This window comes from Lycorma delicatula, chromosome 5 (assembly GCF_047948215.1).
Source record: "Lycorma delicatula isolate Av1 chromosome 5, ASM4794821v1, whole genome shotgun sequence".
NCBI lineage: Eukaryota > Metazoa > Arthropoda > Insecta > Hemiptera > Fulgoridae > Lycorma > Lycorma delicatula.
The window spans coordinates 3,173,407-3,200,781 of record NC_134459.1 but is presented as its reverse complement, the minus strand read 5'-3'; the positions used below and the strand labels follow the sequence as shown (position 1 = coordinate 3,200,781).

Genomic DNA, 27,375 nt, shown 5'->3' with positions numbered 1-27,375 from the left:
ATAAATCTTCATTGCAACATTATTAAAGGCAATACAGATTGAAATAACCAGGTAGTTAGACTTTATAAAGAAAGGTAAATAAAAATGGCAATAATCCACATTTGTAACATTATTAGTAATAATACATCAATGAATTTTTTCTTACTATTTATAATAATGTTGTGATTTAACAGAAATACAGTCTGTAAACTTCATTCTTAGACCCTTCAACTAGTACATTCTCAGTCAATGTCTGACAATATTATCCTCATCAATAATAATTCTAGCAATAGGAAATACTATTCCATCAAAAGCAATATTTTTGGAGTTGATTTAAACAGGACACTAAGCATTGTGTATCAGTGCTTTTTACACCATCTCGTCAGGATGGAAAAATCGTACTACTACATAATCACCAAATACTGCATAGAATACTATATATATTAGAAAAATCAATTCCTTTTTTGTTACTGTATTTGTCCTGTCCATATTCCCCTCTATGCTAATTATGTCACAAAAAAAGTATAAAAAGTTTACCACCAAGAGTACAGAATTTAGTAATGCCTCTTACTTTAAGCTTGTTATATAAAAGCGCTTTTGAGGGTTTCACTCATCTTCAGTTATTAAAACATATTCTTTTTAAAAATCACACCTAAAAATTGTAAACATATAAAAATATGTAGTCATAAAAGTTAAAAGATAGAATAGAGTACAGTACTGTATGCGTGGCTAGCCACATATATTTAACATTTTAATCTTTATGACTGCATATTTTTATAATGTTTAGAATTTTAAGTTTTAAAATTTAATGTATGATTTTTAAAAAGAATCTGGTTTTATTAACTGATGATAGGGAAGAGGAAGGCGACTTTTGGTCGGGTGACTTTAGAGTAATTAACTCAGCGTCAAATAATGGGCAGGCAGGAGTAGGTTTCGTGATGAACAAGAAGATAGGGAGGAGAGTGGAGTATTTCAAGACGCATAGCGATAGAGTCATTTAATAAGGATAAAATCAAAACCTAAACCGACAACGATTGTTAACGTCTATATGCCTACAAGCGCCCATGATGATGATGAGGTAGAATGTGTATACGAAGAGATTGATGAAGCAATTAAACTCTTAAAAGGAGATGAAAATTTAATAATAGTTGGAGATTGGAATGCAAGCATTGGAAAAGGCAAGGAAGGAAATATAGTGGGTGAATACGGGCTGGGCAAAAGGAATGAAAGAGGGGATCGACTTATGGAGTTTTGCACGAAGTATAATTTAGTAATTGCCAACACCCAATTTAAAAATCATAATAGAAGAATGTACACTTGGAAAAAGCCAGGCGATACTGCAAGGTATCAGATAGATTATATCATGGTTAAGCAAAGATTTAGAAATCAACTCGTCGACTGCAAAACTTACCCTGGAGCAGACATTGATAGCGACCATAATTTGGTGATAATGAAATGTAGATTGGGGTTTAAAAACCTGAAGAAAAGGTGTCAGATGAATCGGTGGAATTTAGAGAAGCTTGAGGAAGAGGAGGTAAAGAAGATTTTTGAGGAGGACATCGCAAGAGGTCTGAGTAAAAAAGATAAGGTAGAAAATGTAGAAGAATGGGAGAATGTTAAAAAGGAAATTCTTAAATCAGCAGAAGCAAACTTAGGTGGAATAAAGAGAACCGGTAGAAAACCTTGGGTTACAGACGGTATATTGCAGCTGATGGATGAACGTAGAAAATATAAGAATGCTAGTGATGAAGAAAGTAAAAGGAACTGTCGGCAATTAAGAAATGCTATAAACAGGAAGTGCAAATTGGCGAAAGAAAAGTGATCAGAAGTGGAAAGAGAAATGAACATTGGTAAAATAGACGGAGAATACAGTAAAGTTAAGGAAAATTTTGGGGTACATAAATTAAAATCTAATAATGTGTTAAACAAAGATGGTACACCGATATATAATACGAAAGCTAAGTCGATAGATGGGTGGAATAAATTGAAGAGTTATACGGAGAAAATGAATTAGAAAATGGTGTTATAGAGGAAGTTGAGGAGGATGAAATGAGAGAAACAATACTGAGATCTGAATTTAAGAGTGCATTAAAAGATTTAAATGGCAAAAAGGCTCCTGGAATAGACGGAATACCTGTAGAATTACTGCGCAGTGCAGGTGAGGAAGCGATTGATAGATTATACAAACTGGTGTGTAATATTTATGAAAAAGGGGAATTTCCGTCAGACTTCAAAAAAAGTGTTATAGTAATGATACCAAAGAAAGCAGGGGCAGATAAATGTGAAGAATACAGAACAATTAGTTTAACTAGACACGCATCAAAAATCTTAACTAGAATTCTATACAGAAGAATTGCGAGGTGAGTGGAGGAAGTGTTAGGAGAAGACCGATTTGGTTTCAGGAACAGTATAGGGACAAGGGAAGCAATTTTAGGCCTCAGTTTAATAGTAGAAGGAAGATTAAAGAAAAACAAACCAACATTCTTGGCGTTTATAGACCTTGAAAAGGCATTCGATAACGTAGACTGGAATAAAATGTTCAGCATTTAAAAAAATTAGGGTTTAAATACAGAGATAGAAGAACAATTGCTAACATTTACAGGAACAGCAACAGTAATAATTGAAGAACATAAGAAAGAAGCTGTAATAAGAAAGGGAGTCCGACAAGGATGTTCCCTATCCTCGTTACTTTTTAATCTTTACATGGAGCAGTTAATGATGTTAAAGAACAATTTAGATTCGGAGTAACAGTAAAGGTGAAAAGATAAAGATGCTACGATTTGCAGATGATATAGTAATTCTAGCCCAGAGTAAATAGGATTTAGAAGAAACAATGAATGACATGGATGAAGTCCTACACAAGAACTATCGCATGAAAATAAACAAGAACAAAACAAAAGTAATGAAATGTAGTAGAAATAACAAAGATGGACCACTGAATATAAAAATAGGAGGAGAAAAGATTATGGAGGTAGAAGAATTTTGTTATTTGGGAAGTAGAATTTTTGGGAAAGATGGACGAAGCAGGAGCGATATAAAATGCTGAATAGCACAAGCGAAACGAGCCTTCAGTCAGAAATATATTTTGTTTACATCAAAAATTAATTTAAATTTCAGGAAAAGATGTTTGAAAGTATATTTTTGGAGTGTCGCTTTATGTGGATGTGAAACTTGGACGATCGGAGTATGTGAGAAGAAAAGATTAGAAGCTTTTGAAATGTAGTGCTATAGGAGAATGTTAAAAATCAGATGGGTGGATAAAGTGACAAATGAAGAGGTATTGCGGCAAATAGATGAAGAAATAAGCATTTGGAAAAATATAGTTAAAAGAAGAGACAGACTTATAGGCCACATACTAAGACATCCTGGAATAGTCGCTTTAATATTGGAACGACAGGTAGAAGGAAAAAATTGTGTAGGCAGGCCATGTTTGGAATTTGTAAAACAAATTGTTAGGGATGTAGGATGTTGGGGTATACCGAAATGAAACGACTAACACTAGATAGGGAATCTTGGAGAGCTGCATCAAACCAGTCAAATGACTGAAGACAAAAAAAAGATAGGGAAATCTTCAAGCGCTTTTATATAACAAACATAAGGTAGGAGGCATTATTGAATTCTGTATTCTTGATGGTAAACTTTTTTTATACTTTTGTCAAATGTATATATATATATATTTATCAGATCAACCCAAATACAGAATAATTGAAATAAGAGTAGGATGACTTACCTTATTTTATTACCTAAGCAGAAGTGCTTTCATGAACTTAATTCACATATCCAGCTGCATTATATTTAAATATATATATTTCAAAAAACATCATAAACTTGCCATACGTAATATCATATCGCTTATTCATTTATATTCTATGTTAAAATATAATATAATTATGTTATGTTTTTGTGAGTTTATGATTTTTTGAAATACATATATAAATATAATGCAGCTGATGTTGCAAATTAAATTTGCAAAAGCAATTCTGCTGAGGTAATGAAATAAGTCATCCTATTTCAATTATTCTGTACTTGGGTTTATATATTAAATATAAATTAATTTGTATTGCTACAGAGAGTATGGTTATTAAAAGAATTGATTTTAAAAATATATATATTCTAGTCCCCATTGCAGCTTCGCCTGTGCTATATGGTTACTTGCATTTCCTATAGCAGTCAATTCTTTTATTTGATGTTCTGTAGTCAAGTAACCAGAGACAGGTTCAGCCAGTCACAGTGGCAGTGGCTGTGTTGGTTGAGCCAACACAGCCACAGAATTAAAAAAACCCTAAAATAGTTTTTAAATATTTACTTGATGGGTATTTGCAAGGCCAAATCTACTGAATATCTAGTTTATTATAGTCTGGATTGTGAAAATTTACAATCATTGTTGAAAATTTTTTTACCTTTCTTCATCCCCTTTGAAGGTCGAATTTCCAAAATTTAGAGATTGGTTTATTGACATGACGATTACACTAGTCAAAAATCAGATTCATTTCTTCATTTGTTATCAAGAAATTAAAATAATTAAGAAAAATCAAGGATTGTTTTTAACACTTTTTATCTCTGAATTTCAAAAGATGTAGAAATCAGTTTTTAGATATTCTTATTAACATTGCACACACCAAAAATCAAGTTGATAATCTACATCTGCTACCAACAAATCAAAAAAAAAATTTATTGTTACTCCATTTTAACTTATAAAACTCAGAATGGATTTTCTTAGTATGCATTTACACCATAAGGAGAAAGTGTATAAAAATTTTCATCGATTTATCCTAAGTAGTTTTTGCTGAGTGTTGATCACTCTCATGTTATTTTATATATATATAGAGGGAGAGAGAGAGAGCATCCCCAGTCTCGGCTACACCCGAAATTATAATGTAGCCAACCCATTTTCTTACAGTATTAAATTGATAAAACTTCCAGGTATATGATAGTTTCTGTAGCGTTTTGATTTTCTGGCAACAGAATGCATAGACTTTACAAATGACCAGTTCTGAAAGTCCAACATATAATTGTCCATGAGAAAAACAGTCTGATCGTAAATCAATACAATGTGTTTGAATGTCTGGCCTAGTGCTTTATTGTTATAGCAAACAAGAGAAGTTTTACAGGGAATTGCAGCCTCTTGAATTGAGATGGTAAATCTGTTGGGATCATTGAGATGCAGAGTATAAGAGCTAGTTATCCTGCAGCTGGACCTGTCAAATAGTAGTAGCCTCAATCATGTGATTTCATATAGTTTTGAAATCCCATTACATAAACCTTGGAGGGTTAAGGTTTCATAGCAAAACAATTGGAACTCCCATTTTAAAATTGAGACAGCTAGAAAACCTGCAGGATTAAGAGAATAAAAAATTCTGAAAGATAATGGACTGCATCTTCAGTGTTGATTATAGAATATATAGATCAATATTCCTTGCTTTGCCCTTTTTTTAAACCCAAATAAACTTTTTTTTAAATCATATTAATTTCAAATGCAGAAATATTTCAAGGAGTTACGATAGATCTTTTGTAAAGCCACTTGTACGGTTTTTGTAAACGTTTACTAATCTCTGGGTAAATACTGGGAATGAGATCATAGATTGTATGCACAACGGTACCAATGTTTTTTATCTACAGAAATGTAACCATCATTGTGCGTGCCATTTCCAGTGTTTAGTAGTTGGAAGGGAAAGTTAGCATTGCCACCCCCAAGATGAACTCTCATATTAGTTCCTAAGTTAATAGTGAGGACAAATTTCCATAAGAGTGATAATTTAAGGCATGCCTGAACATCATGTCATTGTGAGAGGAACTAGTCCTCTCACAATGACATGCAATGTTTGTCGACAGTCTCCAGCAAACACAGTTATATCACCCATTAATTTACTGCATGATATAATACCTCAAAGGGTTCGATCAATGGCTTCAATATGAGCTCGATGATTCTTATTGTGCATTCATCCCACGCTATAAGTTTAGCATCTTGAAAAGTTTGTCCCAAGTGGACCATTTTCATGAATATAACAAACAAATTCTTGCCCACAAGCAAGATTTAACAGTAACTAAAAGGGGAATGTGCAGGTCCCCCAATGTTATAAATGTAGCACCTATTCCTGATTATGCTACACAGACTACAACATTTTTAGTTGAGCAAGAAGCAAATTAAGAAAGTTTTACCAATGCCTCAGGATCATCTAAAAAAAAAAATGTTTGGGTTGTTGCTAGCAATATTGTCATTTATATCATCAAATGCCTGACGTTGATCTACTACTATTTTAGGAAGATTTAATACTTGCAAATTCTTTCTGTTCATCGACGTCGAAAGAAAGTCTTTGTATCATAAGCATTAATAGCTTTTTGATTATCACGTGTTGGTATTGGTAAACTGAAATCGGATAAGTATTTTTCACTTAACGTAACGACAATATCTTCAATCTCAATGAGACCTTTGTTCAATATTTCATATGAAACTGTAATCAAAATGTTATTTGTTTGACGTCAGGTTTGATATAAAATGTCTCTACAAAATCCTTTTTGGTACATTTCCCACAATTTGTTCGGTTCGGCAGGATGACAAAAAACTAATATAACTGCAAATAATTTTCTCAATTTAATTTAATACTGACAGATGGAAGCATCAGAAAGCGCGTCTTTCCAGTAATTATCATTTTCCGGTAAGGCAAATGCAGCTTTATGTATTTGGTGTAGCACACCATCAACAGTTTTCAAATAATCAAAAGATGTAAGTCCTTAACATTATACAATAACATATGCAGATGAAAGCATTCACTTTGGTTTGGATGAATTGTATATACTATACCCAGAGCAGCATCTTTTTGATTCCAGGAAATCCTACGATGTCAGTCCACACTTTCTTCCTAAACTTTCATTATTATATAGGTTTAGTATCTAGGAACTTCAGAATATAAGTGTCTTAGTGAAATCATTGGACTGACAAAGTTCAAAAAAGCAATAAGAGTGGTTTTCTGGACTTTCAAGGACTCTGAGATTTTGTTCAGTGAAATAAATACACAATAGTTTTCTGAGTGAACAATATATGTACTAGAAAGTTAAAAATCACTAATCTGGCTGCTCAAATGTACATATATATCTACCATTAATGTACTGATTCATCTCTTTTTCTACCAAAAAAGTTGCTTGATCTGAACTTTTGATAATACAATCGCTTGCATGGAGTTGCAAAATTCAACATTTATGTGGGCATTATAGAAATGGGACGACCTATTTATTATCAATATCAGTTATGTTACCTTGCATGTTTTAAGTTGTTGTATGACCTCCAACCTTTGAATTTCTCCTGTGATATGTCTGGTTACAGACATCTGCAGTTTGAGTGTTGGAAATACACATTCAAGGATACTTTTTTGAACATTTTCCATTTATCATGCATGGTGATGAGCTATTTATATCACCACATGGTCAGAGACATAAATTTACAATGTCGTAATGATGAATCATTTTTTTTTATCGGGGAGTTCAGCAGATATGATAAGATCAATTTCGTCAGGTCATATTTTAGTTACTAGACCATTATATATTATGAACCTATTTCAGTTGTTGGACCGTACAGATTTGTGACAGAGGTAAACCTTGTTTTTGCCACTTGACACTTAGTGCATAGCAGTTGGCTAAACTAAACATTTCTTTTTTTGTTAATAATGTCTAGGAGTTTTTTCATTTTCAAATGGAAAACTCTGGATATAATATTGTGTGTTATTAGATTTTAGACCAGTAAATAGTTAATTTTTTATTTCTGGGCATTTAGGATTCCATGTAAAAGTTATAAATAGATCTGGATGCCCATGTTTACGCACATATGTCATAGCATCTTGAGATTTCTTATGCACATACCATAGTGAACCAGTAAAAGATGAGGGAAACATGACACTTTGACCCATGTTATTAGCATTACATTGGTGTCTTGTTGCACAGTACCTCGAAGATGAGTGTAATCATCGCCAACTAATTTTTTTTTGTTATTATGAATAAAGGCTAATCTTTCAGTGATCATTTTGGCCATCATGTCAACACAATATTGATTAAATAAATTTCTGTAGTAATGTAAAAGATTGTCAATGTTATCTTGAACCATAAGTTGATAAGCATAAAGTTACATGCAGGAAACAGTTTTATTTTGTTCATTATTATTTAGCGGAATAGTTAACCATCTTCATCCTTCAGAAACATAAGGGGTTATTTAAATGACCATAAGAGCGATGAAGCTCAGACAAATGTTGCGTTTGACCATCACGACAACATAAGATATATCTCTAGGTCCCATCGACCAGTAAAACAGCAACTAATGAAGTTGCTGGAGCATTATAGTGACCCCTATGCTGATTAACAGGTACACAATCAACATGAATTATTAATTTAATATCTTCCTTGTTACCCAAAGGTGTGTTGTCAATACTGTACTTAAACTCTTTGATCAAATTATGTTCCAGCAAAACTTGCTGGAGTGCTATTATTAGTTCCTTTAAATTTGAAACAATATTAGTACAAAGAAAAGTTTGATCATCAGAAAGGAAGTAAATTTGTAAAAATTGGTGATTGACACCAAGTGTTGGCAATAAATTTCTTATGCGATGGTGAACTTTACCTTGAATTTTAAATGTAGGCATAAAATTTTCTTCTACAATTTGTTTAGCAATGAATCTGAAATAAAGTGTTGTATTTTCCAACATTATTGAGAAAATGTTTTGACAAAGAAGATCCTAAAACTAACCTGTCGATTTTTTATGATAGTTCATTAAGTGTAGAAAGTGAAACTTTCTCACCAGAACACATGCCAGTTGCTTCATCTTTCCATTTCTTTGCAAAACAATGATTGTATATTTTAATCATTAGACCAATTTGTAAATCTTTACCATTAATAAAACCCAAATGCGTATCATATTCAAAAGCAGATCTGAACTTTAAAGTGCTTTCCTATATTGTACAGCAGTGTAAAATAGATCCTCATGCTCTTCCATAGTCTCATGTAAACACGATGTAGAAATTTGCCTCACAGCTGTAGTTTTTCTACCAATATTACGTCTCTTCCGTTTCGGCATAATTTTAGAAAAAGAACTCAACAAATTCTGCCAAAGTAGATAAATAAATAAATTTGAATAATCAAATATTTATTGCTGAACAAATTCCGCCAAAATCATTCTCTAAAAAAAAAAAAGAAATGGTGGTGCGTGGGTTTGTTTGTCATAGCTGCTATTGGCACAGAGCAGACCAAGGGTGGTGCACTGGGCAGCTGCACACAGCTCCCTCCATGCTAAAAGCAAAGCTTTACTATATGCTCTCTCCTGCCAGAAGCAGTTCGCTGTCAATTAATTTACAGATTACTTAATTTCTAAGTATAGATTATTTTTATATTTGTATTTTTACTTACCTACTATTATTATTTATTAATTTTATTAATAAAAGAAAGGGATTATTAATTAATATTTAGCATTAAAAAAAGGATTCTTTATTTAGCGTGAGAGCTATTGCACATGGCTCCTCCATGAGTCTCTCCACTAAAAGCAGTCGTTGATTAATTTACAGATTTAATTTAATTTCTAAGCATAGATTATTTTAATTTACTTATTTAATTAAAAAAATTATAATAATAATAAAATAATAAGCGATAAATAATAATTATTTATCGCTTAACAAATACTGTCAATATAGATAAATAACCTGAAATAACCCAATATTTATCGTGTCAATCACATAACCAATATATCATATTACCTGAGAAATCGAATACAACTGCATTAACCGAACCACTATATGTATATCAAAGAAATTAATTAAATTTGTCTGATATTCAATAATTAACAATTATCGGCAGCTTATGCTCTCATGATCAAGTAGATTAAATTTGGCACAACCTGTCCACCACTTAGCGGAGAGACAATATACTATGTAAAAAGTTGTTGCCTGAACACAACATATCAATCACCTAGTCAAGAGTCAACATACGACATATGGAGACAGTGAAGCATTACCTTTTTAACATGTTTTTTCGAGATGAAATATATATATATAAATCTTCTCAGTTATGCCAAGAAACATGGGTAAAAATTTGGTTGTGATTGATCGCGTAGCTTTTTTTCTTTATCCCAAACAAAAAACCCCTTCCTTTTTATATAATAGTATATATATGTATTATTATGTAAACTGTATCTGTGTGTGTGTGTGTGTGTGTGTGTGTGTGTGTGTGTGTGTGTGTGTGTGTGTGTGTGTGTGTGTGTGTGTGTGTGTGTGTGTGTGTGTGTGTGTGTGTGTATATAGCATAAGAGGGAATTAAAAAGTGGCATTTTAAAGTAGAAATTTTCTTTTATAATTATGTGCTAAGAAATCAGACAAAAATATTTTTTTAAATTCAAATATATTATAATTTTTCACAATACATTTACACAAAAAAGCATAATATACTTTTCACAAAATGTTATTAATTAAAAATAATGTTTATTCTACACAATTTTTTTTTTCATTTAAACAACAGGTAATCCTATGAAAAATATCTAAGCAAAAGTTAGCTAGTACTGGCATTCAGGAGAAAAAGCTTTAGGATTTATTACTATAGCAGTTATCAAAATTTCTTAAAATTTCTTTTCTTTTACAGCAAAAAAACTATATTGCTTTAGTAGTAACAAAATCAAACACTTCTGTCAACAGTTTTTACTTCTTATACTTCAAAAAATATTTTTTTTAAGATTTATCCTTTACTGTATATTACCTAAGGAATTATAACAAAACTAAACCTGAATGCCTCTTCTACAATTAATTGTATGACATGTTACCATGTTACTTAATAAAAGAATAATAAGTAATTTTTTCTTTTCCTTTTCTTTCTTAATAAATAAAATCATATTCTTATGATGATAAATTATTTTTAAGTACTAATGTTATAAAGGTGTTGTATGTTTAAGCCATAAATTAACAACTGACACGCCATCAATTTTACAATCTTTAAAACCTTTAATCGAGTTTGTAAACTGAAAAAAGCAGTAATCTAAATCTACATCATTTTTTTCACAAGCATTATTCTCTGCAGAATTTGATGGCACAACCATTTTATTTATTTCACAAGGCTTTGAATAGATTACATTGTTAGATACATTGAAATGTCTAGAAGGTGTGTCACAAAAAATAGCTACATTATCACTATCACATCCACAATGTTTTGGTAATTTTTCATGTTTTAATATAAATTTAATATGAGAAATTCTAACAGGTATTCTGTAGCTGTCTTTTTGATGAAACTTATCGCTAATTATATCTGAACCCTCTTTTACTTTTAAAAGTATAAATGTATTTGTCGGGCTAAGTTTTTTGCTGAACAGTTTATTTAATTCTTCTGATGATATTAAAGCCCTGTAAAGAAAATATAACAATTAGATATAAGCAAACAAAAATAGCACAAAAATCATTTTAACTCTAGCTAATAGTTTCATAATAACAACCAAATTAATTGACATCTTTTACAATTTATCTCATCCCAACCCCGTAGGCGGAAGACACCCACCTTGTGATGTTACCGATCGCCACACCACCCCCTCTGTTCCAAGCCCTGAAGGGCTGGCTTTACCAGAGGTTGTCTTTAGACCCTCTAACTACATCTCACAGTCATCAGCCAGGCCTCGATCAGGATGCCACCAATGTAAATGCCTCAGCAGACATTTGCATCAGTAAATACATATCAAATTTCACCTTCATGTAGGCCTCAAACATACATTTTCACATCCAACCTAACATGATTCCCTTAAACTAACTAACCGAAACTGCGAAAGCGCAAACCCCACGCCTAATACAGATTTGACAACACCATTTGTGACTGAATGTCTCAGAAAACGAATGAGTTTAAAGTTAAACCAATGCTAAACTCATACCAGTCAAAATTATGTTTTACGCGGCATAGAAATTCAGACCTACACCCAAATAAGTCTATCAGTTTAGGTCACCTAACAAGGGGAACGCAACCTCATTCCAGTCCATGCAGGAACCGGGGGCAAACCCTGCACCCCCACTCAGTCCATCATGGTGTCTCGCACGGCATTACCAAGTTACGATCAGGATCGCCACCAAAGGAGGGAAGCCACAACCCCGGTCGCACATGCTACCATACCCCGGCAGCGCAGCCACCGCCACCAGCGGGAACCCCAAATCGAATCACAAATAATACCAATATAACTGTGGCACGATGTCTACCTCCAACCAATCCAATGCCCAAGCCAGAACCCTAGCCACCCGGATCCTACCATGACCAAGTACCTTGATCAAACTCCCTCTGCAGACCTACACATCGTAAGGGCGCAAAGAAAACCAGCCACTACAGACCATTCCTCACAGATCATCCAGTTGGTACAGAGATCCAGAAAGGAATGTATTCTCACAATTTCCCTCAGCAGAATGTACCAAAAGAAGTACAAATTGAAATTAAATATTTAATATCGAAATACTTTTTGAAAAGTATTTTCATAATTATATTAGCTATCTTGATCAACAACATTGTATGAAATTTTTATCTATTGATAGATAGGCACTCAGAAATAAAGTATACTTTTTCAGGCTATACATATATCATTATTATTCACAAATATAAAATGATAGGATAAAGTGTAGCACACCAGCGTAGCAAGAAAAATTGGAAAAAAATATTTAAGATGAAACCAAAATAGGAAATAAAAAGATTATGAATAAATATTACTCGACAACTTGAAGAATTATTATTTAGATGTGCTGACTGACAATTACAGTCAACACCCTTATGCACTGCTAATACAATATTTTGATGAGGTAAACATTAAATATCAAGCAAAAGAATAAAAACAATTTTGCAGTTTAATCAGCGAAGAGAATCAACCAGGAACAAATGATTCAACTGATCTATAGATTCAATACACAAGATATAGGTCTGTAAATGAAATGCAGCTCAGATTTAATAATATGAAAGAAGAACCACAGTCAGGAAAAAATTGCAAGTGAGCTCTAAACAAAGTAGATTTTCATAAATTGATTTTTTGAAATGTGGGTTCTGGTTGGCAGGGACAACCTAATGGATAAAATATGATATAGTGCTAATGGGAACAAGTTTTTCCTGAGGAAAAGAACAATGCCCAGAGTTGGTTAGAACGGGATGTATAACAGTATATATTAAATTTACAGGCAATCAGATATCAACATGTATGTAGGTAGGTTGTATAATTGCCTTTCAGGTGGAGAGGGGATAACCCTCCGGGTTGGTCTAGTGGTTAACACGTCTTCCCAAATCTGCTGATTTGGAAGTCGAGAGTTACAGCGTTCAAGTCCTAGTAAAGCCAATAATTTTTACACGAATTTGAATACTAGATCGTGGATACCGGTGTTCTTTGGTGGTTGGGTTTCAATTAACCACACATCTCAGGAACGGTCGAACTGAGAATGTACAAGACTACACTTCATTTACACTCGTACATATCATCCTCATTCATCCTCTGAAGAATTATCTAAAAAGGTAGTACCGGAGGATGCTAAACAGGGAAAAAAAGAAAGAAAGGTGGAAAGGGGATACATGTTTAATTCTTAGAAAATATATTTATAGAGCAGTTTGATAAATATTATTAATCATGTTCATTCTATTTCACGTTTTTCTAAGACTGCATGCTGATTTACGAGGGTAAATCAAATATAAATGGTATTTAATTTTTTTTTTAATTTAATTATTGAAAAATAAAAGGCAAATATAATTTATTTTTCTACATAGCTTCCTGTTTTAGAAATATATTTTTCCCAGCAAGATGGAAGGTTTTTTATCATAGCATCTAGGATGAAGGTGGTTGCGTCAGGAGCCAATTATACATGAATCCCTCCATGCCCTCGTCATCTTCAAATTGTTGTCCTCCTAGTGCGTCTTTAAGTGGCCCAAACAAATGAAAATCCTCCTCTTGGATCGGTTGGTCTCATCTTTTGCGATGATATGCAGCCCTCACCTCATTCAACAGCTCGCAGTAGTAAGCAGCATTGATTGTGCGTTGCTCATGCAAAAAACAATGAGTAAAATCCATCGTCGGTCAAAAAAAACGGTTGAAAGAACCTTGCCGGCTGACAGTGAAGTCTTGGCTTCCACGGGGCTGCTTCCTCTTTCCTCAACTACTCCATCAAATATAAATGGTATTTAATTTCTTTTTAAATTTAATTATTGAAAAATAAAAGGCAAATATAATTTATTTTTCTACATAGCTTCCTGTTTTAGAAATATATTTTTCCCAGCAAGATGGAAGGTTTTTTATCATAGCATCTAGGAGTGTAGTGGTGGACTCACATTTCATCACAGGTGACGATCCAATTCAAAAATGCATCACCTTCTTGGTTGCTGTAAACCTCCGACAGACCACCAAATTTCTCTCAACTTCTGATCTGCGGTGAAAAGGTGATGGACCCGTCTGGCACACACTTTATGGATCTGTAGGTTGTTTGTGATGACTGCTTAACAGCTCCCATAACCTTACTTTGACCTGCTCTGCAATTTCGGATACTCTCACCAATCGATCGTCTTCAAGAATGTCTCAAACCGTGCGAATATTTTCGTCTGTAGTGCTGGTCCAAGGATGGCAATCGTGTTCCTGATTTTCCACTCATTCTTGTTCTTCCTTGAACTCTTTATGCCGGGCAAACACATGAGTCCTTGACACTCTTTGGTCCCCAAACTGTGCAGTCAATTTCCAGAAAATTTCCGTCGCTTGAACTCCTTCTCGAACAAGAAATTTTATAATTATGCGTTGCACAGTGCAGAGGTGCACCTGCTACTCAGACATTGTGAGCGTTACTGACAAATTGGTTGGGAGTGTGGAATGGCTGGCTCTCCCCACTCCTAATGAACCCACCATAGACACTCGGGAACAAAAATCCCGTTTATATATGATTTACCCTTGTACTTCCCAACATATTTCCAATTCATTTGGCCATCATTTATGTTGTTGTGTGTGGGTTTCACATTTGTTTCTTGTAACTGTTGAGTTCAAGACAAAATTAGCAAATATGCTTATTTTACTTTTCTTTTTTTTCCCCCTGTTTAACCTCCGGTAACTACCGTTTAGATAATTCTTCAGAGGATGAATGAGGATGATATGTATGAGTGTAAATGAAGTGTAGTCTTTGTACATTCTCAGTTCGACCACTCCTGAGATGTGTGGTTAATTGAAACCCAATCACCAAAGAACACCGGTACCCACAATCTAGTATTCAAATCCATGTAAATATAACTGGCTTTACTACGACTTGAACGCTGGAACTCTCGTCTTTCAAATCATTTGAAAGATTTGGGAAGACGCGTTCACCACTAGACCAACCCGGTGGGTTATGCTTATTTTACTGGTTGTATGATGGGTACCTTATTCATAATTAAATATTTTCTATACATACCATACATGCTACTAACTTTTATACAATTTTAGTCACTTGTTGTCTTTCTGTAAGAAAATAATATTCAGAATTTGTCAATGACTGCTTTAAACTTTCCAGCATTCACTAAAGTCATTAAAAAGGGTTCCTGTTTTCTTCATAAGAAGAAAGCAGGCCTGTAACTTTACTCATGAACTTTAATAAGTTCCTTAATCTAGTTATGCTAAAATAGGACACCCAATTTTTTTTCAGATATTGTATGAGTTATTTTCAGAGGCAAATTCTAGCTTTCATTATAACTGGATTGCATAAAATACAGGAAATACAAAATCCAATCTTAATCTAGCTCCACTCCTTTTAGGTTGGTTTAAAGGAAAAATCAAAAATGTTTTCTACAATGATAAATCACCATCTGCAATGAAATTCAAGCTTCCATTAAAGCAGTTGCAGAAGGTAGATGAACAGTAGGAAATACAACTTTAATTCCTTTTAACCCTCATGGTTGGTTTTAAGGGAAATTCCTTAACGAATAAATGAAAATGTGATTATTATTAAACTAAATTTTACTTAGAAATTTCAGTATTCTGAAATTGAATACTAAATGGAGATGAGACTGCTAGCTTTAAAAAATCCTTAAGATGCCTGTCTTTAGCATACCTTAACATGTTTGGAGCAAGCAGAAAAATAATCCCTTTGTTATATATCCAAGAGAAAGTAGCTACTATGTTTCAATTGCACCTCTCTTTTTGTCGCAAAATCTCTTTTTAATTTAAATTTAAAAGAGTTAAATTAAAAAAGAGATCAACCCCTTTTAGGATTGTTAATGAAGGAAATTTTTGTATTCTTTTCTTAAAAAGACTAACTCTGAAGTAAGAAGAATTAATGAGTCTGTTAGGATTTCCCATTTCTTATCCCAACTAAAGAGCATTTTCATTATTTTACCCACACTTCTCTTTCCTCATAACATGATAGGATGATGTAAAACTACAATACTTGCATAATTGTTTTTTTTTTATAAAATTTTCTAATGTCCAAACAGTGTCTTTCACCTAGACTAATATCTAAAATCATTCATATATTTTAAAATCTTTAAAGATTTTAGACTTTTTGTTTCACGTCCAAGAATACATAGCAAGAAATTAGTCGACTAACTCTTGAGTTACAGATATATTCAATTTCAAGTAGATTCTCAATTCAATTTTAAAAACTGGTATAGCCGATTCCTGGTGACAAAGTAGTCAAATGGATTTAAATTATGTTTATTTACCGTCTCCAGACTGACCTAACCAAAACTGTACTAGATTAATTTGACATGACTCAAGGTTAAAGTACTCATCTATTCCTGCTACAATGTTAACCTGGTTTACAATTAGCAATTTATTATTTAATAGCGATAATTCAAACCAGCCATTACAACAAAATCGTAAATTAAAAAATTACTTACTGAAAAAGACATGGAAGATGTTTTCTTGTCGGATGGTTTTCCTCTTTATGTTGAACTTCAAATAATGGAATCTGTATTCTAAAGATATTTTGTGCATGTGAAGGAGTTGCTCCAAACATCAGTACAATTTCATCAACATTCGATGATTCTTTCAATTCTAATTCAATATTCTATAGTAACAAATAAAAATATCATTGAATGCTGTTAACTGGATAAAGTTAAAAATGAATAAAAATGTTTAAATATAGATATGAAAATTGATTAAACAATACAAGGTAATTTATTAATTTTTTACTTGGGGATAAATGCTGGGATATTTAGTTAAAATTCAAAAATTGTGTTTGAATTATGTGTCAAAATTGTAACAGTCAATTGAGTTATGAGCTTTTTTTAGTTGTCTTAATTAGTTAATGGTATTTTTTTAGTTTTCCTATTTCACTATAAAACATTAAAAAATATAGAAGCTCTCAAACTTTCATATAAAACTAATTTAGAAAATTTGTCTTAAGTCAGATATTACGTTTTAGATGCAATTAATAGGATTCTATTCTAGGGAATAAAAATCACAACTAGTAAAGATTGAAATGTAACAGATTTTGAAGTACAACATACAGTACCAATACTTGAACGCAAAATTATAATTATTCACACAAGATTTAATAGCGTTTTAATTCATTCTACTTGTATTATTAAATACTATCATAAACATGAAAAAAACAAGCAGCTTCTTTTCCAACAATGAAATATTATTCTAAGTGAAACATCTAGCATTAATTGTAATAAATTGCATTAAACCACTACAATAATATTAATGAAGAAAAAACTAGCTTTAAAAAAAATTGAAAACTTTCAATCGTTATTAAAATAGATAATATATATAAGTAATAATTTTTACCTTAAGTAAATAATTTTGTTTGCTAAATATGAGTTGGAGTATTTCACAGTTGTAGACTTGTGTAGCATTAACTATCAAACTGATAACTGTTATACTATAACAGTCTGTGCCATAGCCTACATAGCAGCAGCATAGTGTCAAAATTATTCCTGCTTTTCACATTAACACTATTAATAATGTGCCACTATCTCAGCCAGGAAAATAGCATTACGGTTCAGTTTTATAAGAAAGTATATGCAGTACTAATTTAAAATAAATAAACTTAATCTTGATATTTGGTTTTTGTAAGACGATAAAGTATCCGGATAAAAGACATTACTCTTCTCCTCTAGTCTTACAATACTTTTCATCCTTTTTTCCTTAGATTGTTAACATGAATTTTATAAGAACTGCATGAAACCAATATCTGAATATGTACATATTCAAATATTTATATAATGTATATGTTGAGCTTATGTTTATGAGCTCATTTTACCTCGGAATACAAAACTTGAGTGTAGGGCTTGTAGTCTGAATGTAGATAAACATGTAAAACAGCTGTGAAACTTACTGCGTAAATGTATAAGCTCTACCAATTTTCATGTGTAATCTATCGTAATTTTGTTGGTGAACTCTGTCAAAAGTAATTGATTACATGGACTTCCATGGTAAATACTTCATTGAAGCACGTTACATGTGTATGGCTGTCACATTCTGACATCGCTTCAAAAGTTAAATGTAATTTACATTTCTACAAATTTATCTAATCATATTCCTAGAAGTAAAAAGCAGGTCTGTTGTGTATGAGTAATAAATGGATGCTGTTGTAACATGAAATCAACAGTATGCTATATAGTTTGTTAAAATGTAATAATAATATTTTTATCGGTCAAGGATAAAAATGTAATCCCAACAAAAAAAGATTTTTTTAAAGTACAAAATTTTCTGTAGCAAAAAAAATAAGTGCAAATCTGGCAAAACAATGAACGGTTAATCTCCACGTGCACCAAGCAACTCTTGACAAATTTTGGTAACACTTCGGGAATTAGTTAATTAGTAATATGTAATTAATAGCAATATTTAATGTAGTTATATTAATATATCATAATTTATTAACCTTAAAAGCACAATGTAAATTTTCATAAACTTCTGCTGCTTTTGTATAGTAGCGTTCTGCTGCTATCCTTGAATGCAGTGAAATGTGTTCTTCATTTTCATTAGGTGGCTACAACAAAAAATATTATTTATTTTAAAAATACAACCACAGAATTGATCTTTTCTTTAACTTAGTCCTAATGAGCTTGGTACATCAATTTTAAATTTGGATAATAAATTGTCCAAACGATCACTCTATAAAATTATTAAAAATGAACTCAGTTTTTCTTCATTATTAACATTTATGAGATTTAATTTTTAATGCTATTAAGAGGGATAATGCACAGTCCCTCGTAACTCATAAATACGGCAAAAAAGTTTGCTATATTTGCTATATAAACTTATGTTTATTTTTCCATGTAGTCACCATTTATAGCTACACGTTTCCCCCAGTGAACCAGTTTTCTCAATCCATCAATGAAGAATACTGACAGTTTCTCCTTAAGCTGTGAATTCAATGTGTCCTTTTAATTCATCACCTGTGATTAAATAAACACTCTAATTGCAAAACGAAGAGAAAATTATACAGCATCAAATCTGATGAGAATGGAGAGTGTGGAACGGTTCAAATTTCAATTTCACAAAAGCCTCAGCAGCTGCAAATGAGTATGGTTGAGCATTGACAGAATTATTGGCTCCATGGATTGTTAAACTACAACACACATCTCCTAAGATGTTTTAACCACCTCTATATGTGATGTAAGTAATTTTTAATTAATTGATCCACTTCCTTTTGGTGCTTCTCATCGGTTGCACCAAATCTGACGTATGGAGGGTGTGGAATAGATTCAAATTTCAGATTCAGAAGTCTCAGATGTTGCATGTGAAATATTATCGTATTACAGCAGCAATGATGTTTGCGAGCATTAACATGTTGCATAAATATCAGTTCCATGAATTTTCAAACTTAATACATCTCCCCTAAGGTGTTTTAACATCCTCTATGTACGATACAGAATTAACAATCGACCCGGCTTCCAGTTATTTTTTTTTTTATTGCAGTAAACCAGAGTTAGTATTTCATGCTCTGCCATTTCTCTTCTGGTTGTAATGATGCACTCAAATTTTGTTTCCAGTCACTATTATGAAAAGAAGCTTGAAAAAGGTTGGTAGGCTAGAAAATTTGAAAAGGGAAATGGGTAGGACAAATGTGGATATAGTAGGAATTAGTGAGGTTCGGTGGGAAGAGGAAGGCGACTTTTGGTCAGGTGATTTTAGAGTAATTAACTCAGCATCAAATAATGGGCAGGCAGGAGTAGGTTTCGTAGATGAACAAGAAGATAGGGAGGAGAGTGGAGTATTTCAAAACGCATAGCGATAGAATCATTGTAATAAGGATAAAATCAAAACCTAAACCGACAACGATTGTTAACGTCTATATGCCTACAAGCGCCCATGATGATGATGAGGTAGAGTGTGTATACGAAGAGATTGATGAAGCAATTAAACACGTAAAAGGAGATGAAAATTTAATAATAGTTGGAGATTGGAATGCAAGCATTGGAAAAGGCAAGGAAGGAAATATAGTGGGTGAATACGGGCTGAGCAAAAGGAATGAAAGAGGGGACCGACTTATAGAATTTTGCACGAAGTATAATTTAGTAATTGCCAACACCCAATTTAAAAATCATAATAGAAGAATATACACTTGGAAAAAGCCAGGCGATACTGCAAGGTATCAGATAGATTATATCATGGTTAAGCAAAGATTTAGAAATCAACTCGTTGACTGCAAAACTTACCCTGGAGCAGACATTGATAGCGACCATAATTTGGTGATAATGAAATGTAGATTGGGGTTTAAAAACCTGAAGAAAAGGTGTCAGATGAATCGGTGGAATTTAGAGAAGCTTGAGGAAGGGGAGGTAAAGAAGATTTTTGAGGAGGACATCGCAAGAGGTCTGAATAAAAAAGATAAGGTAGAAAATGTAGAAGAAGAATGGGAGAATGTTAAAAAGGAAATTCTTAAATCAGCAGAAGCAAACTTAGGCGGAATAAAGAGAACCGGTAGAAAACCTTGGGTTTCAGACGATATATTGCAGCTGATGGATGAACGTAGAAAATATAAGAATGCTAGTGATGAAGAAAGTAAAAGGAACTATCGGAAATTAAGAAATGCTATAAACAGGAAGTGCAAACTGGCGAAAGAAGAGTGGATTAAAGAAAAGTGTTCAGAAGTGGAAAGAGAAATGAACATTGGTAAAATAGACGGAGCATACAGGAAAGTTAAGGAAAATTTTTGGGTACATAAATTAAAATCTAATAATGTGTTAAACAAAGATGATACACCAATATATAATACGAAAGGTAAAGTCGATAGATGGGTGGAATATATTGAAGAGTTATACGGAGGAAATGAATTAGAAAATGGTGTTATAGAGGAAGAAGAGGAAGTTGAGGAGGATGAAATGGGAGAAACAATACTGAGATCTGAATTTAAGAGAGCATTAAAAGATTTAAATGGCAGAAAGGCTCCTGGAATAGACGGAATACCTGTAGAATTACTGCGCAGTGCAGGTGAGGAAGCGATTGATAGATTATACAAACTGGTGTGTAATATTTATGAAAATGGGGAATTCCCATCAGACTTCAAAAAAAGTGTTATAGTTATGATACCAAAGAAAGCAGGGGCAGATAAATGTGAAGAATATAGAACAATTAGCTTAACTAGTCATGCATCAAAAATCTTAACTAGAATTTTATACAGAAGAATTGAGAGGAGAGTGGAAGAAGTGTTAGGAGAAGACCAATTTGGTTTCAGGAAAAGTATAGGGACAAGGGAAGCAATTTTAGGCCTCAGATTAATAGTAGAAGGAAGATTAAAGAAAAACAAACCAACATACTTGGCGTTTATAGACCTAGAAAAGGCTTTCGATAACGTAGACTGGAATAAAATGTTCAGCATTTTAAAAAAATTAGGGTTCAAATACAGAGATAGAAGAACAATTGCTAACATGTACAGGAACCAAACAGCAACAATAAAAATTGAAGAACATAAGAAAGAAGCCCTAATAAGAAAGGGAGTCCGACAAGGATGTTTCCTATCTCCGTTACTTTTTAATCTTTACATGGAACTAGCAGTTAATGATGTTAAAGAACAATTTAGATTCGGAGTAACAGTACAAGGTGAAAAGATAAAGATGCTACGATTTGCTGATGATATAGTAATTCTAGCCGAGAGTAAAAAGGATTTAGAAGAAACAATGAACGGCATAGATGAAGTCCTACGCAAGAACTATCGCGTGAAAATAAACAAGAACAAAACAAAAGTAATGAAATATATTAGAAATAACAAAGATGGACCACTGAATATAAAAATAGGAGGAGAAAAGATTATGGAGGTAGAAGAATTTTGTTATTTGGGAAGTAAAATTACTAAAGATGGACGAAGCAGGAGCGATATAAAATGCCGAATAGCACAAGCTAAACGAGCCTTCAGTAAGAAATATAATTTGTTTACATCAAAAATTAATTTAAATGTCAGGAAAAGATTTTTGAAAGTGTATGTTTGGAGTGTCACTTTATATGGAAGTGAAACTTGGACAATCGGAGTATCTGAGAAGAAAAGATTAGAAGCTTTTGAAATGTGGTGCTATAGGAGAATGTTAAAAATCAGATGGGTGGATAAAGTGACAAATGAAGAGGTATTGCGGCAAATAGATGAAGAAAGAAGCATTTGGAAAAATATAGTTAAAAGAAGAGACAGACTTATAGGCCACATATTAAGGCATCCTGGAATAGTCGCTTTAATATTGGAAGGACAGGTAGAAGGGAAAAATTGTGTAGGCAGGCCACGTTTGGAGTATGTAAAACAAATTGTTGGGGATGTAGGATGTAGAGGGTATACTGAAATGAAACGACTAGCACTAGATAGGGAATCTTGGAGAGCTGCATCAAACCAGTCAAATGACTGAAGACAAAAAAAAAAAAAAAATTATGAAAAGGAAGTCATCTTGCTTGTCACTGTAACATTTCAGAAGCTGTTCACAACACTCCTTAAGCTGATGATTGTTCTTTTGAGTTTTTGCCTGCCATGAAGAGATTTTACAATAGTCCAGTTCACGATACGTGTACCTGATATTGGAAGGACAGGTAGAAGGAAAAAATTGTGTAGGCAGGACACGTTTGGAATATGTAAAACAAATTGTTAGGGATGTAGGATGTAGAGGGTATACTGAAATGAAACGACTAGCACTAGATAGGGATTCTTGGAGAGCTGCATCCAACCAGTCAAATGACTGAAGACAAAAAAAAAAAATGTCTATTTAGTAAAATTATCTTTTTCTATTTTTACATATTTTACACTATTATCAAATCTAGCACCAGTAAAAAATATATACTCCTAAATCTTAAATAATAACTTCTGTTTTTTGTTTGACGATTAACTTACCATAAAAGCTCACCTCTAGTATGAGAAAGTGCACACATTTCTAAATAAATTCAAATCAATTTATATTATATGTAATTTATGTTATGGGAATACACTTTTACCAAATATAATTTGAAAACACTCTTTTAATAGTAATAACCATTTCAATTTTTTTATGCTAATTTAAAATCAATTTAAATTTTGTACAAATAGTTTATATATAAACATATTATAATTTCATATTGTTACAATGTCCACTAAAATTACAAACATTTACAAAAGATAAATTAATAACAAAACTTTTAATTTAATTTTCATTTATTGTCTATAATAAAATCTTAGTATTTTGTCAGACATTGTTAGGGTATTCGCAAAGAAAAAAAAGTTACCACATTATGTTTACAGAATACCTTCAACAAGGTTAACAATATATAAAATACAATAATACCACAACACACACAATACAGAAATTAATCTTGCACACAGTCCAAATAATAAAGCCCACTGTGTTGGTCTAATGGTGAACACGTCTTCACAAATCAGCTGAAGTGGAAGTCGAGATTTCCAGCGTTCAAGACCTAGTAAAGTCAGTTATTTTTACACGGATTTGAATACTAGATCGTGGGTACCGGTGTTCTTTGGTGGTTGGGTTTCAATTAACCGCACATCTCAGGAATGGTCGAACTGAGACTGTACAAGACTTCATTTACACTCATACAATCATCCTCTGAAATATTATCTGAAAGGTAATTACTGGAGGCTAAACACAGGATGAAGAAAAGAAAAAGGAAGAAGTCCAAATGCTAAATAATAACAATAATCACTTTTTTATTTGACTGGCCTCTTTTGCCACACAATCAGCCCGCTCATTGCCTGACTACGGATCCAGCAGAAGCTCACAGTTGTGTTATGCCACATCATTTCAGAGATAACACACTGTAAATCACAGACAATAGGGTGTCTGGAGAACGTGTCACTAATCGCCTGCAAGGCACTCATGTTATCTGAACAGACAAGTACATATCGGAATATCGGGCTAAGTATATTTAAGGCCTTATAAATAGCATACATTTCTGCAATTAAAAAACTGGCGATGCTGTGGAGGACAAAGATGTATATTCCATTATCAACGACTAAGACACAACCAACAGAATTATATTGTATCTACAGCCGTTTGTATAAACTGTAGCATCCAGACCAGATAACCAGACCAAACCAGATAACTGGATTCATGTCCTTTTCTTAATATCTAGCAGTAGGTCTTGGCCATTTCTCATATCGATTAACAAGCTGGTTAGAAAGTACTAAATCAAAGGTAGAATGATTTGGTTGTGCTTTAACACGAGCTGCATAGGAGCATATCATTTGGTTTCATCTATTCCAAAGAGATGGTCACCACTGTCGACCAGAAGACTTACCATGGAGCTTGAGCAAAATGCATCTGTTGAGAGACGAATAAATGAATAATGGATGCATCGAGCATCTTTAAGAGCATTAGCCTGTGTGGATGAATAAGCAATCCATAGTCTAAGCAGGAATGGATCAGAGACTGGTAGAAGCGTAACATGAATTTTCGATCAGCAACCCCAACAAGTATTAGACAAAACTCTCAGCATGTTTCTAAACATTTTACCTTCAGCTCCTTTAACCCTTCACGGGTGAATACTCATATATGGGCTACCTGTACTTACGCTGGAGGGCGGAAACCACATATGAGTCTCTGAATGTGACCGGCTATTTGTCTTCATGTAGTTACATATAAATTCCAAGAGATGGCATGAGATGTTCTTTCAATCATTTTGAGGTGGGAATTCCTGATACAATGTGATTGGGAACCATTTTACTTCCGTTATCAGATGAGTTCAATGATCGTGCGTAACAAGACACGTGCATTATTTTTTCGTGTTTTTCCCTCTTTTTAAAGTAATTTGTTATAAACTGTTCCTTCCAAACCTTCACTTTCAGCTTGTTTCATTTGAATTCAAACAAAATTTTTGAGACAAAAATTCAGAAGGAAATGAATAAAAATATTTATATTATAATAATAATAAAACCATATTATTCCCTCCCTAGGTCCACAACTTTTTCAAAATTGCTATTACCATCAATGTTACTATTATTATTCAGTGTTTTTTTACATGAAAAGAACTCAATGTAAAATATAACCAAAATCATCAACTATAGTTTACGAGTGTAAACGAAGTATAATCTTGTACAGTCTCAGTTCAACCGTTCCTGAGGTGTGGTTAATTGAAACCCGACCACCAAAGAACAGCAGTATCCATGATCTAGTATTCAAATCTGTGTAAAAACAACTGACTTTACTAGGACTTGAATGCTGAAACTCTCGACTTCCAAATCAGCTGATTAGGGAAGACACGTTCATCACTAGACCAGGTAATGCTACCTAAATATGCCAAACTATAATGCTAACAACAGATAAAGAAACTAATAAGCAGATAAAGAAATGTCAACGTTCCAACTTGCAGCATCATAACGAAACATGCTTCTAACTTGCTCTGCTCAAATTTTTTCAATCCTAAATTGATCATAACTCAACAACAACTAAAACCATCTTCATCAAATTTTCAAATGCATAACTTCAGATATGCTACAACAGCATATCCAAATTCAATGAACTTGATCTAGTAGTTTTGTAGATTTAGAGCCACAAAATTTTACAAATGGGTCTATAAATATATAAGGAAACCACAATTTAAGTAAATGGTATTTTCGTACTCCTTATACCGCAAAAGGTAAAGAAAATTCATTTTCACCCCCAAACCCACCGTACGACCAAAAGTAATACTGTTCTTTCATTCGAAAAGTCGGTAAAAATAGCAACACCACACAAAAGAATAGTTTTGTTATATTCTCTGATAGTTTGTTCTACACCTAAGATGGTTTGCCTTACAGAGATAAAAAACTAAGGGGTAAGGGCGGAATTAATTGTTATAATTTTAAAGCGAATTATTGGTTTTCTTCAACAGTAACAAAAAACTGGACTTGCCTGGGCCCTTGTATCATAGAATTGATAACAATCGAATGGACAACTATCCACTAAGCAGGTTGATTTAAACTTCACTAACAGATAATATAGGTTAAAAATCTTAGAAACCAGAATCAGAATAGTCCTTTGGTCCCCTCTACACATTTGTTCACATCTTACAAGCAACAAAGATAAAAATGATGGATTATAAAATCAGTGAAACTAAAATTAATTCCATCTAACAAAATCACACCTTACAGCATTAATCAGATACATTATTATATACAGAAAACAACAAAGATGTCTGAAAATATAAATTACTTACCTTTGACATCAATTCTTTTCTCTTAGTTATCAAATATTTTAAACGTTCATACGTATACGGTATTTGTTCTCTTTGGTAGATTAAATATTTAATTAGTTCACAAACCAACACTGCACAAGATGTACGAGTCAAAATATCAGATAAATTAATTTCTATATTAATAACGTCACCTATCATGGTAAAAAGTTTCACACTAACAACTCACAGAACATCCAAAACGATAAACTACCGAAGTTCAACGGTTAACACACAGCATACCAACTTACACCGTACGTTCATTAACCACAGCCATTAACGTAAGTTTTCACACTAAAAACGTCGTACAATATTTATTGATGGATATTCATTCTCTCTTGATTAAAATTTCTATTTCATTCATTATTTCACTTTATTTAATATATCCAACAAACGTTTTGGACCATTGAAATATTATTTTATACTGAATAAAATAAAATATTATACGTTAATTTTTTTTTAATTTACCGAGTTAGTTTATGAACTCAAATTATGATAACAGTTTTAACTCAACAACCGTCAAATATTTAGTTCATAAATATTTATAACTGACAAACCGTTATAAGACCTGACAGCTGTGTTTACAACTGTTAACATGCCAAAATCAAATAGCACGATATCGGACGTGACAAATACTAAACAAATTCAACTTTTGAAATTTCGTTCTTTAAAAATTAATTTCAAAACTGTACTGAAAATGAATAAGATTTTTCATTTTCAAGTATGCTTTAACTATTGAATAAAAAAATATTTCTTTAATTTTCTAGCAATGGTATCATCTGAAGATTGCAAGTGAGTTCCTTTCTAATTTGAAAGGTTTTGACTCTGACAAGACTGTGTGTTTGCTTTACCAAGGACC

At 32.8% G+C, this 27,375-nt stretch overlaps 1 protein-coding gene across 5 annotated transcripts in view; it reads right to left on the bottom strand.

The window, feature by feature from the left end:
- Positions 1–16,821: 16,821 nt before the first annotated feature.
- Positions 16,822–27,375, bottom strand: part of LOC142324667 (polynucleotide 5'-hydroxyl-kinase NOL9-like) — an 81,405-nt gene continuing 70,851 nt past the window's right edge. For 3 of the 5 annotated variants that reach the window (XM_075365540.1, XM_075365539.1, XM_075365538.1), the window contains exon 9: positions 18,866–18,888. In XM_075365540.1, the coding sequence (XP_075221655.1) occupies positions 18,881–18,888 (8 nt within the window). In that variant the 3' untranslated portion in view covers positions 18,866–18,880. Of the gene's footprint in view, positions 16,960–18,780; positions 18,889–27,375 lie in introns of those variants that run through there. The other 2 variants (XR_012756350.1, XM_075365543.1) reach the window with 2 other exon arrangements.